We start from the raw sequence: 14493 nt of genomic DNA, 5'->3' as shown, positions 1-14493 counted from the left end.
GTAAACATTTTTTAAACAGCAACTCTTACTGTTAGTGATAATGCTTTGTATTATGATTTATAAATCCAAGTTAGAGATCAAGTTATATTACAAAATCCCATGCTTTTCCATTCTAGCTGCTGAATATCCAGTCATCATTCCTAGAATGCTGAAGCTCTGACTCCTCAGGGACGATTGCTGATTGGTGTTTGCTAGAAGAATCACAGGTACTCCAGGTATTATATGAGGTAAGTTTTTGGCAGCTCTCATATATTGTGAGAAATTACATTTCCCATCTTCCCTTGGGAGAAACCATTTATAAATATTCATCTTATTAATAAAACAGTTTTCCTTGTGAGTGAGGAGTCGGTGCTACTGCCATTTGCTGTGTCTTTTTCTCACAGGGTTGAGTTCCGTCTCAGGTACACAAAGATCACATGGTGATATGGTACTAGTTCTGAGTCTGGAGGATTTTCTGACATTTAACAAAAGCACTGGTCCAAACCACATGAATATAAATAATAGACAATATGCATGCATTTCAGTTCCATGCACCATAGGTATAATTCCTGGATGGTTCACACTAGATACCAGTCTTGGAAGCAATCCAGGATCTATACTGAGTCACTCTTGTGTAGACTCCAGGCTTTTTGGGAAGAGCACATGATTGTCCCCAACTTACTATACCAATAAGGTACCAGATGTCACGATTATCATAAACCAGAGGTCCTCCAGAATCTCCCTGCAGAAAAAAAAAAAGCAGAAACATTTAAAGTTATTAACTCAAATTCAGTAATAGTCACTGGAGTTATCTCTCATCTACAGAAAAAAAGGAAGGAAAATGATATATAGAAGTTGCAATAGGACTAGAGATATACAGTGTTTTTCTCAAATGAGTTAAAAATTCTGTACTAAATTTTTAAGTTCATTGTTATAGAAAGGCTAAGTCATTCATGTAGAATGGTTACATTATTTCTGATTTAGCATTCTTGGATTTCCTTTTATTAGTTTAATTAGATACTTTATGCTTTAGTAAGCATATGTATAAAATATTAAATATGAGGTTAGCATTTAGAGGCTTAGGAGGAAAGTTTTGATAATCTCTTCTGAACATAGTTAGCTTCACTATATTTTATGGATCTGCTCTTGGTCTTCTGTTCACTAATTCACCAAATTTTAATTTATACTTGATTGTTGAATTATATATATGCCCTCTTTAATATGTTTTAGAATGTATTTAAGTAATAAACAGATATACATGTATCAGTTAAAAGGGTGGTCTCAGCAGTTGAACTGTTCAAGCTTTGGGTTAGCTCCATTAATTACTGACATGTGACCTATGGTAAGAAACTTAATCTTTTTTCACCTCATTTATTTATTTAGCCACTATTTATTGAACTCCAACTATGCATTCCAGGCATTTTTATGGCCATTGAGGATAGAGAGACCAAAATGAATGGTCCTTATGCTCATAAAACTTGAAGTTTAGGTTTAAAAACATATTACATCCACAAATAAATGCAAAACTGCAGTGGTGATAAGCGCTATGGAAACACAATAGGGGAAGTCAGGAGGGTCAAGATAGTTTTTCCTAATGATATAGGATGGTGCTAATATCTTAAAGGAAGAGGATTTAACTGTGACAGCAGGGTGGGGATCAAATGTGTTCTAGGCAGAGGTTTTTAACAGCTTTGTAAAATGCTTTGTGACATGAAGAACCTGACATATGCAAAGGCCTAAAAATAAATAGGAACTGAGAGAGACAGAGAGAAAGAGAGAGAGAGAGAAAGAAAGAATATTTGACTTCTTGCAGGTTTGGGGCTTTGTCAGAAAGAAACAATGAAAAGAGAGCAATAAAGTGAAAGCAATAAAGTGAGCTTGAGATATTAACAAAAGTGTTAAAAAAAAACTACCAATAGTGAAATTTAAGCTGGAAAAAAAGGAAGATAGAAGAAAAGAAAGGTTTTGGAATGTGAAAAAGCAGAGAAGCAATGATCTATAGGGCTCTGTGAAGTTGAAAAAATAATATTTTATTGTCAATAAATATTTGTGTGAAGCACTATTTTAAGTTTTGGTAATATAGTGATAAATAAAGAAAATTCCTCCAAATCTGTGCCTTTCTGGAACTTACATACTCGTTTAGTGGGACAGACAGACAATAAATCAAATATATTACATTTGGATTATGATAAGAGCTAAAGGGGAAAATAAAATGGAAGGGAAGCAAAGAATATCTACATAGGTTGTGTATGTTGGGGGGGAATAAGGATTGGTAAATTGGGGTCTAACAGAGACTGTGCCCCAGACAGCTGAAGTAGTTCAAAAGCAGGCAGGAAGGATTGGGGATAGTTGTTAAATACAAACATTTGGAGAATTAGTGTTTTGGAGGTGGAAGAGTTTCTGGTGGCTTGACTCAAGGTATGACCCTAGAACTAGAATGAATGAGGGGGAGTAAAGATCACTGGAGGTTAGGGGGTTAATAACTAAGAATCCAGCATCTAAATGGGTCAATGTTAGTATTCCAGGGCTCAGAATAAAGGAAAGGAAACCTATTTCAGGTGTCAATGTCATTAAAAATGAGAGAGACGTGGTACAGATACTTGGAGGGTAGGCAAAGAGATGGTGACAATGTTGAATAAAGTGCTCATCATTGGAGAGGTTTTTCTGTCTTTTGTTTACAATTTTGTTTAAGAAAATAGTTACAGAGTATAAGACTAATTGTGTGAACTAGAAATACGGTGCAACGGACTCTAATTTCCTAATTTGTAAAATATGAACAATTTTCTACAGCTTTGATTTTCTCTTATTAAATGATGTATAAAAAGTTCTTAGCACTTTGGCACAGAGTAGACACTCAACATTTGTTATGATTATTAAACAAGGTTCTTGGTAAAAGGGATGCCATATTTTTGCTGCCAGGTGAAACATATGCCACAATTAGAAATAGCTAAATGGAAACTTTGCTTTTAAAGTTTTGACCTTGACTTTGGGCTTACCTTACATGCATCGACTTTTCCTTCCATGAATCCAGCACATAACATTCCTGAAGTTATGAGGCCATCATACACATCCTTTCTGTTACACACATCTGTGCTTATGGTTTCCACCCTAGCTTGCCGAAGTTTATTTTGTGTAGGCCCTATTACACAAATAAGCACACATTCAAAAAATGTATTCTTTGAATAAAAATATTTTTAAGACATGAAAGGCATATAAATTGTATACTCCTAGGAGTAAACTCACAAGATATATTTATTAACATAGTCATTACCTAATTTTATGTTCTTCATCATAAATGTGTACATTCAAGATACCATAAATATACATGCCCTGATATTATATTGTATTTTATGGATCTTCAAGCTATTGGAACCCTTGACATTAGATGCAATATATTTAATTTTTTTCATGAGGAGAGAGTTTATGATACTAATCTTATTCAACTGACACATTTTTCCTATTTATGGATGTCAAAACATAGGGAAGCTCTTTGGTATTCCAAAATACATTTAACTAGAAACCAGGATATGAACTGCATGGAGCTACTGCCCTACTCTAGGTTGTAGTGTGCTAACTTAGAGATGTACTGAAGTATGGGAAACAGAACAGATGCCCGGGGTACAGATTGAAGCTATCAGTGTGTAGCTGTGAGCTACTAGCAAGGAAAGAGAATGTGGAAGGAGACTTAAAACCACTTCTCACAAAGTCAATTTGGAGCTGCATGGGGTATTTGAGAAAGTTTACATATAATAGAGCTCTGTCCAGAAAAAAAAAAAAGCTATATTAAGATATATTTTGGCTAAAAAAGAAGAGTTCAGGATGGAAGAGGAGCAAGGTCTTTGTGTGAACTCTTTCTGCTTTTAGGAAACTTCTTTAGGCAATATTGTGACTGTGGAGTTCTGACACTGATGGATGATATGCTGGTTAAAATGAAATAAGAAGCCAGAATCAAAGGGTGTATCATTTTACCCCTTGCCCATCAGGGGCTTTTGTGGCTTTCAGTCAGTTCTTACAACAGCCAGCTAGCATCATCATGCAGTAACTGCTGGAGCTTGAGCTTGCAGGGAAAAATTTGTTTGTGGAACTTAGTGGGAATTGTCAGTGATCATAATCTGCCTAACCAGCTACTGAGGTCCTTGAAAAACACCCATTTCTGCCCATCCTGGGTCTGCAGACTTCATTGATTGAAGGCAGGCCATACTCATAGCTTCCTCCTGGGGCTTGCAATCAGCTACCTTGAAACACCAGTCCCCCTCCCTCAGCTGAGTTCTAAGAGCTTCTAGGCAGCCTACCTCTGCTAAGATTGTGATTATCCAGAGTATCTGCCTGTATCCTGAACCCACGAATCCCCCTAACACAATAACTCTGCTCTTGCCTGAGTCTCTAGGGAAAAATTCTACTTGCAGAATCTGCTCATATCAGAGCTAGGCTGCAGTGAAGGAGTTCAATGACTCCAATGGCAAGGGAAGCAGAAATCAAAATAAACAAATGGAACTACATATAACTAAAAGGGTTCTGTGCCACCAAAGAAACTACTGTTAAAACAAAAAGTTACCCTACTGAATGAGAGAAAATAATTGCACATCATATTTTCAACATGAGGTTATTATCCACAATCAACAAAGAACTCATAAAACTCAAGAAAACAAAACAAATAACTCAATCAAGAAATGGGAGAAGCACCACAGAAATCAAAAGAATAATCAGTAACTACTATGAACAGTTGTATGGAAACAAGTTCAACAATCTAGAGGAGATGGACAAATTTCTACAATTCTACAATCACCCAAAGCTAGATAAAGAAGAAATAGAACACCTAAACAGACCAATTACAAGCAGCGAAATTGAAATGGTAATCAAAAACCTCCCCAAAAACAAAAGCCCAGGACCTGATGGATTTACAAATGAATTCTACCAAACATTCAGAGACGAATTAATGCCTATCACTCACAAACTCTTCCAAAAAATTGAGAAGGAAGGGACAATACCAAACACGTTCTATGAAAGCCAACATTACACTAATACCAAAACCAAACAAGGACAACACAAAAAAGGAAAACTACAGGCCAATCTCCCTAATGAACACTGATGCAAAAATCCTCAATAAAATTTTAGCTATCAGAATCCAACAATGTATCCATAAGATAATTCACCACGACCAAGTAGGATTCACTCCAGGGACACAAGGATGGTTCAACATCCGAAAATCAATCAACGTTATCCAACACATCAACAAAAAGAAATATAAAAACCATATGATAATATCAATAGATGCCGAGAAAGCTTTTGACAAAGTACAACACCCATTCATGATAAAAGCCCTTGAAATTCTTGGGATACAAGGAACATACCTCAACATCATAAAGGCCATATATGACAAGCCAACAGCCAGTATCATTCTCAATGGTGAAAATCTGAAAGTATTTCCATTAAGATCTGGAGCAAGACAAGGATGTCCACTCTCACCACTGCTTTTCAATATAATACTGGAAGTCCTAGCCAGAGCAATAAGACAAGAGAAAGACATCCAAGGAATCCAAATAGGAAAAGAAGATGTCAAACTATCACTATTTGCAGATGATATGATAATATACATAGAGAACCCCAAAAACTCCACAGAAAAACTAATTCAATTCATCAATCAGTTCAGTGAAGTGGCAGGATACAAAATCAACACACAAAAGTCAGTAGCCTTCCTATACACAAACAATAATTCTGAAGAAGAAGAAATCAAAAAAACCATCCTTTTTATTATTGAAACAAAAAAAAATCAAATACTTGGGAATAAATCTAACAAAAGAGGTAAAGGACCTATACAAAGGAAAACTATAAAACACTGTTAAAAGAAATAGAAGAAGACACAAAGAAATGGAAAGACATCCCCTGCTCATGGATTGGAAGAATAAACATTATTAAAATGGCCATCCTACCAAAAGCAATATACAGATTCAATGCTATTCCAATAAAAATCTCAATGTCATTCTTCAAAGAAATAGAACAATTATTGATGAAATTCATATGTAATCACCAAAAACCCTGAATAGCCAAAAGGTCTCCTGAAAAAAAAAAGAAGGGATGGAGGCATCACACTCCCAGACTTCCAACTATATTACAAAGCCATAATCATCAAAACTGCATGGTATTGTTCCAAGAACAGACACACAGACCAATGGAATTGAATAGAAAATCCAGAAATAAACCCACAAATTTATGGTCAACTAATCTTTGACAAAGGAGCAAAGACTATGCATTGGAGCAAAGAAAGTTTGTTCAATAAATGGTGCTGGGAAAACTGGGTCACTACATGCAAAAGAATGAAGCTTGACCACTACCTCACACCATACACAAAAACCAACTCAAAATGGATTAAAGAACTAGACATAAAACCTGAAACCATAAAATACATAGAAGGAAATATAGGCGAAACACTACATAATATGCACCTCAAAGACATCTTTACAGACACATCACCCAAAGCAGTGATAGTGAAGGCAAAGATCAACAGCTGGGACTACATCAAATTAAAGAGCTTCTGCACAGCAAAAGAGACAATAACCAAAACAAAGAGAAACCCCACAGATTGGGAGAACATTTTTGCACACAACACTAATGATAAAGGATTGATCACAAAAATCTACAAAAAGCTGATGAGACTCAACAAAAACAAAGAAAATAATCCAGTCAAAAAATGGGCAGAAGAGCTAAAAAGAAACTTCTCTGAAGAGGAAATGCAAATGGCCAACAGGCATATGAAAAAATGTTCATCATCACTTGTAATCAGGGAAATGCAAATCAAAACTACCATGAGATACCATCTTACACCAGTGAGAATGGCACATATTAAAAAAACTAGCAACAACAAATGTTGGCGAGGTTGTGGAGAAAAAGGAACTCTCCTGCACTGTTGGTGGGAGTGCAAACTGGTCCAACCACTATGGAGAGCTGTGTGGAGATTTCTGGACCTACTAAACATAGAGCTTCCATATGATCCAGCAATTCCACTCCTAGGTATTTACCCAAAGGACACAGAAACATCAATTCCAAAGAACACCTGCACCCCTATGTTTATAGCAACACTATTTACAATAGCTAAGCTTTGGAAGCAGCCCAAATGCCCAAAAACAGATGACTGGATCAAGAAGATGTGGTACATATACACCATGGAATATTACTCAGCATTCAAAAAAGATAAACACATGCAATTTGCAGCAACATGGATGGCACTGGAAGGGATCATGCTCAGCAAAATAAGCCAGGAATCTAGAAAACTTAAATAAGGGACCAGGAAAAAGAATAAGAAAGTAAAAATCAAAATCAACAAACAACTATGAACCAGAGACATTCTATGGGGAGGGGTGGGCGGGGAGGGGAGGGATTGGGGTCAAAATAAGGGGGTCGCAATTGTATGGGGAATATAAAAATAAAATTTATAATAAAAAAAAAGAAATGGGAGAAGACCTAAATAGACATTTTCTCTAGAAGACATGTAGAGGGCTAAAAGGTATGTGAAAAAACATGACTCACCATCATTTATAATAAGGCAAATGCAATGCACACCTAACCTGCAGTGACATATTACCTCACACCTCTGATAATGTTCTATATTAAAAATACCACAAAAAACAAAGTTTGTTGAGGGTGTGGGGAAAAGGAATACACATACCCTGCAAGCAGGAATGTAAACTGGTGAACCCTCTATGGGAAACAGTATGGAGTTTCCTCAAAAAATTAAAAAATAGATCTACCATATGACTCAGATAGTTATCTAGCTGAAAAATATAAAAAGAGCAGTACAAAAGATATATACATCCTTATATTAACTGCAGCACCATTTACAATAACCAAGTTATAGAAATAACCTGTGTCCATTAATGAATAACTACATAAAGAAGATGTGGTCTATATACACAATGGACTACTCCTTAGCCACAAAAAGCATATAAAATCTTCTAGCAAAAACATGAATGAGGAGATTACACTAAACAAAATAAATCAGAAGGAGAAAGACAAATGCCAGATGATTTCACTCCTACATAGAATATAAAATAATAAAGCAAAGTAACAGACCAAATCAAAATAAACCCTTGGTTTCTGATTGCAGAACTGAGGTCACCAGAGGGAAAGATGGGGTAAAGAGCAAAGCTTAAAGGGGGTACTATGGTGGAGTTTTATTTGCTCTTCCTTAGTGAGCATGGTGTGGTAACATACGTCTGAAGAAGTGTGAACCTGTACTTCTAAAATATATAGTGTTGTACACCAGTGTTACTTCCATTAAAAAAACAAGTGAGTAAATAATAAAGACATGAATAAGTAATAAGATACATTAGCATTTGTCTCCTATTTTCTTTAGGATACCTCTGAGCATTGTAATTATTTCTTATTTCCTATTATTTTAAAACATTTGATTCTCCCTTTTTTTATTTTATATATTTTTACATCATTTTTCATTTTTGCACAATGTATGCATTTTCATCTTGGTTATATTCCTCTATTCTCCTTTAAAGCTGAATGAACTAGAACCTAAAAATCTTAAATTCTGATATTCAATAATAAAATTAGAACTGGTATCTTTTAATCCCCTAAGAAATGGAATAGAAGAAAAATACTTAATCTATTAACCAAAATGAAAATTCATAAACACTTTCGCATGTGTGATTTTTATAATTCCTCATTAAAATGAAGGATTGGGGGGAGGGGGGACAAAATGCTACCATTAGGGTTGTTTGTGCTTTTCATTACATACCAAACCAAAGTATCTGTATCTTGGAAATACAGAATTGCACACTTCCTGGTAATCCCATAGTATTCAGCCCATTCTTACCACCTAATCTAGTCAGATTTTTGTCTTCTATATTCACTTCCCCCCTTTTTAAGACTGGCTCCAGTTAATTTTGAATGTCTCAAGATTAGGACACTGATTCCTTTTACGATTTGACCTACAGAATTCGGTTCTCCTCAGAGTCATACACATTTGAAGCATCAACATTATTTTTATGAAAAGTTCGAAAAGATTTCCCCTAAGGCAGCTTTTAACACTCAAGACAAATCTTTATTAAGTAAATTAGGTTTAACTACTCACCATCATCTACAATGGATCCAAATCCTGTAACAAAAACACTTGTCTTAGGTGGCAACTTTATAAATGAATCTGGAAGACAAACTCTCTGGACTATATTTGAAAACTCAACTCGGGTGGAAAGCTGAGCCAAAGCAATGTCATTTTCATTTGTTTCTTTGCGATAATTTTCGTGAAGGATAATTCTTCCCACCCGTCGTTGCACTGCGGGTGGTGTTATAGTTGAACCAAAAGTAACAATCCACTGACGGGGGTCTTTATTTCTGCAAAAAATTGAAGAGTAAGATTTGTGATGCTTAATTGTATCCTTTAAAAAATATGAAACTTTTATTCTCCCCAATTGTTACGCTCCTGAAAAATCCCAATAATGAGAGAATCCGCAATTGATGATATGGAAAAATGAGGTGACAAATATTAATGATACCAGTGAAAATATAAAAACTCTTAGATATATTTTACATCCTCTATAATTAAAAAGAACATGGCAACTTAATGAAATGGCATGCTTATTTGAATTGATAATAATAGTGGATGCCTTACAATTATTTTCCAATCTTTAATTTGTTAGAAATGCTTCAAACTCTCTTCTATATTTTATATAAAACATTTGGAATTGATTTTGATTGGTTTTGGATGATATGCATACGAAGATCCGTCTTCGCTCTGTCTCAGAGATTTTACCCACCCATGCTTACTTCATGACTCACTTGTTAGCATTTGCTTCCTGAGTCTTATTGTGATCTTTGAAACAAAGTGTAATTTATCTGCTTCACAAACCCTCATCTGTACATCAGATTGTTCCTCCATCCTGTGCCTAAACTTCGCCCCAATGTCAAGGCTAAGCATCCCTAACCCAACCTCATGCTGTTATATTTTCACTGCCCTGTAATTTCCTTTTGCTATTTTTGAGGCTTGCTCTCCACACACATGCTTTGCTGTCCTACAGGGTTATATTACAAGCAAATTCTATTTAGTCCTATTATCTCTTTACCTTCCTGTTCCTTCCCAAAGCCCAGTTTCCTCTTTTTCTAATTTCCCCATCAAGAATGACTAGAAATACATCAAAACTTTAAATTCTCCATGTAAAGGAAAATTAGGTAGAAGGAAATAACATGAAGGAGAATTTATAAAGTGGATTTCCTTGTTCATGCAGGATTACTGAGCTGGTGACTCAGAAACTTTAAAGAATAAAAACAAAACAAAAAAAAAAACTCTGAAAAAGCAGTGATTTCAAAGTACTCTACAGTATCCCAGAGATAAGCAGGCAGAGCAGAGGATCAGGTAGGGTGGAGGGAATGGAAAAAAGGTGGCTCTCTATAGTATTTCACTTTATTTTAAAAAGACTTTATCTGAATTGGAAATCTTAGGGCTGATGCATTCGTTTGAAAATTAGAATCCTGGGAAATTTGAATACTTGGGACTTCAGTCCTTAAGAAACTTATAAACTGATTGAGTAGATATAATAGAAATAACCCATCTCTTCAAGCATTATCAACCAGAAAGAAAGCCTCATGTGATAGTTACAGTTCAATATACTTTATGGATAAGAAACTTGAGGCTCAGAGTTAATGACTTATATAAGTGGGTGGCATATCCAGCTGGTCAGTGTCAGAGAGACGTGGCCCAGTTCTCCTGACATTTGTCAAGAACTGTTTCCCTACCTCACACTGTTTCGTAAAGACTGGAATAGTTTTTCATGGACATAAAGACACTGATTTAGCCAGAAGGAAAATGATATTATCAGATGGTTTCACTTATATGTGAAATATAGACAAATCAAGCAATGGGTCAGGAAAAAGACAAAACTTTCAAGCTAACCATAGATCTAAAGCATCAGCAGGGAGATGAAGGGAGAGGGGTCCAAACAGGGGAGGGAAGAGCACAAAGGACTATAGGGATGGATCATGGATGCTGCAGTGGTGGGAGAATTACAGGGGCTACACCTGATGGGAGAAAATAAATACTATCCCAAAAAGAACACTGATGTAAGAGAAGAAATACATTTATTGAAAAATAAAATATTTTGAACTAAAAATTTTTAAATAAAATGATTTAAAATCTCAGATTAATTTTAAACATGCTCAAAATATACATTATTTTTATAGAAAAATACACTTGGAGAATTTTTAAATCTAATTGTGATATTGTCTTTAAATTGCCTTATAGTTTTCCTTCACAAATATATTCTATGTTGTATAATTACTTGAAATTATTATCAACCCAAAATTGATCTTTTTCTGTTTTCAATAACATAGACAGATCAGTTATAAACTAAAATGGATTTCTCTTCCAAAAATAAGGGTGAGGATTGGAGAAATAAGTGGACCTGAAAATATCAAAAGGTCTAAATAAATCAGTGAGACAAGTTTCCCTAAAGTATGACATGAGTTGTTTGGGAGGTTGTAAATATATTTAAGTCCATTTTGCCTAGTGAGAGAGTGACAATTCCTTTAAATGGATGAAGTCATCCTCATTATCTACCCATAAAAAAGGGTGTAGGCATCTTGAAACCATTTGACTTTCCTCTTCAAAAAATGGTAAAAGAACCTCCTGCTTTTACCAAGGCTAGTTTCTATTAAAGGCATGTGTGAACAGTGCCACTGGCTAGGACATAAGAGTTTTTGTCTGTTGAGAGTTTAAAAATAAAAGCTTTCCTTCATATGATAGTGAAGCCTCAGGGGGAAAAATGGTGTGCTCCTGATCTCCTGAAGCAATAGTGTGTCTATGTATGTCTGTGTATGTAAACTGTCACAGCTGAGTTCCCAAAGTTAAAGCTGCTAAAGCTGAAGCAGAGAACTCCTAAAAGGTTGTGAGTGGCCAGTCTGCAGTACCAAGGGCAATGAGACAGAGTGGCATGTCTCACTAAGAGTCGACACACCTGCCTGGATCACACAAGCCTGCAGGGGTTCTTGAACAAGGCATTTGGAAGAGAAAGCTTCAGGAGTGATAACTTCGATATTTTCTTTATAAAGTGATGATGGGTGATTATAAGAAGATGGAAAGATTGATTTAAAAAAATAACAAACAGAAGTGGCTGAATTTTCTTCTTGATTGTAAATGTATAGACTTACTATACATATAATAGTCTTTCCATTAAAATAATTTATGATATTATAGGAAAGATGGCACTAACTGCACAATATGAGAAAATATGCAGTAAGAACCATATAAGTAATCTAAATCAATTATAGATATTGAGAGAAGGGAGAGAGGAAGAACATGATGGGCATATAGCAAGCATGTCAGGGGGCAGGGCAGGGCTCATTCTAAGTGCCACAAAAGATAAACTGCTAAAACTAGACTCTTCACAAGCGCTGAAATCAGTGACAACTCACAACAGCCCTTGATCTTACTTGCGGAAGCAGTGAGCAGCTGTCAGCAACCACGTGTTACTTATGAGGCTGGCTCCACACTGATGACCTGCCCCTATGAGCTGAAGGCTGGCTTGCCAGGGCCACTCCCCTTCTAGAGCTGTTTCCTGTCCTTGGACGATCCTTTCAGTAGAAGATGATGCTGGTAATGGCATGTTTGAAGATGTCATCCTTATTCCACAGCCTGGCATAGAAATAATGTGACTTTGTTTTAATGCAAAGGAAGAGGACAATGTATACCTTTTATACATTGAGTGCAAATACCAACCATTGATTGATTTAAAAAAATACAAACCATTTTGTTTATTACTCTTCCTAAGCACTCCATCTTGGAAGTGAGAATGTATACAATTCTAATGTATAGAATTCATAGGAAATTTTTCCTTTTTTTTTTTTAAGATTTATTAATTTATTTATACAAGCACTGGATACAGTCAGAAGCACGGGAGGGTGAGAGAATTCACCAGAGCGGGGAGCAGAGCAGGCAAACTGACGAAGTACACTGCTGAGGGGAGCAGCGAGTGGCAGGAGAGGTCTGCGCGTCATGTGGGACCCTCCTCCAGTGGCCGGGGAGCAGCCGGGGATCAAACAGGCACTGCAGAGGCTGCGGGCAGCTTTGCAACCCAGCGCTCAACCGCTGCGCCACTGGGGAGGCCCCATAGGAAATTTTTTAACCCAATAATTCTAGAAGAATTTAAGATAAAGGTAATGGGAAGGGGTGGGCAGAAAATGTACATGCCAAATATTTTTATCAAAACTGCAAGTAAGAAATTTTAATAGGAAAAAATCCTATCATTTTAAAACTTTATCTTGAATTATTAGCAAATATTAAAAGAGAAACATTTAAAAAGAATGTTAAAATAGAGTGTTAGAAATATAGTTACATATTTGGTAACATCAAGAATACTTTGTGTTTATTTTTACTGTGTTCCATAAAGCATAAAACTTAAATTGTATTTAGTGTAAATTTATAAATTTATTTTTTTAATATATTAAGCAATAAAAGCACTAAATGTTTGGTTTACAAAAACACAAAATGACAGAGGTAGAGGAGAAAGGAGAGAACACAGCAGGGAGTGAGCACAGTGGGCTGTGGTTGAGAACTGGGATTCTTAGTTTTGGGTGTAGTGTGAAAAACACTTGAAGGATATCCTTTACCTCTAAATTATATACCATGGTGTAAACTAATGTTTCACCTTAATAAAAGTGAACAAATAGTTTTAAGAAGTTTGAAAATGAAAAAAAAAATACAAAATGAGCTAAAGAAACCTTGTAAGTTCTATTTCTAACTTTCTTTGTGGCTTTTTTCATTATCTTTACTATGAAATAGTTAATTGTGGGTTTTGGAACTTACGGCTGTTGACTAGATTCCTCATCTTTTTGCTGTCGATAGCTGGAATAAACAAAACATTAAATGTTTGGTTTACAAAATGAATTAATTGGTAGAAGAACATGTTCCTATTTTCATGTGATTTTAAAATAGTCATTATCTGAATGTTTATTATCTAAAGCATCCATATTTCAAGGGAGCATGATATTTTATTCCACACTGATACATGTATACACACACTCTAGATTCTTAAAGTGGGAAAATACATTGACCTAAATTTTTTTGCAAAATAAAGAGGATCATGACGGAACCACAAAGATGATGAAAGAACTTACATGTTAGTGTAAATGATGATTTGTTTATAGTCAAAGGCATCTGTTTTGTCTTCAGACTTTGATATAAAGTTTTTTCAATTTTTTTCTTGATTCTCTCCGCACTACTAGAAGATGGGTATTGAAACATGAGCACCATAACAATGTTCACACCATGTTCATCTGGACTGAAGTGAAAAATGCAGAGAAATAGAGAATAAAATTGGTTCTCTAATCATTAACTCTTTTTATCTATTAAGATTCACACTAAATTTAGAGGAAAAAACCATTTGGCATATGCATACTTTGGATTTCTAAAATTATCTTCAGGTATACTGGCTAAGATACAAGGCTGTCTACAAGATAGTCTACAGGAGGTTTAGAGAGGAGGCAATGTGTGTGAAATTATACCTTTCATGTATTTAA

The 14493-nt window shown here is 35.4% G+C and overlaps 1 protein-coding gene across 1 annotated transcript in view; it reads right to left on the bottom strand.

The window, feature by feature from the left end:
• Window positions 1-562: 562 nt before the first annotated feature.
• LOC311170614 (transmembrane protease serine 11F) overlaps window positions 563-14493 on the bottom strand; it is a gene marked incomplete at both ends in the record, with an annotated part of 70095 nt that continues 56164 nt past the window's right edge. The window contains 6 exons of the mRNA XM_084232998.1: window positions 563-721; window positions 2976-3118; window positions 9059-9318; window positions 12409-12610; window positions 13781-13819; window positions 14092-14255. Of these exons, the coding sequence (XP_084089124.1) occupies window positions 563-721; window positions 2976-3118; window positions 9059-9318; window positions 12409-12610; window positions 13781-13819; window positions 14092-14255 (967 nt within the window). The remainder of the gene's footprint in view (window positions 722-2975; window positions 3119-9058; window positions 9319-12408; window positions 12611-13780; window positions 13820-14091; window positions 14256-14493) is intronic.

The sequence above is a fragment of the Talpa europaea genome (assembly GCF_964194135.1).
Source record: "Talpa europaea genome assembly, chromosome: 5".
In the NCBI taxonomy this organism is placed as follows: domain Eukaryota; kingdom Metazoa; phylum Chordata; class Mammalia; order Eulipotyphla; family Talpidae; genus Talpa; species Talpa europaea.
This window is presented reverse-complemented; position numbering and strand designations above follow the sequence as displayed.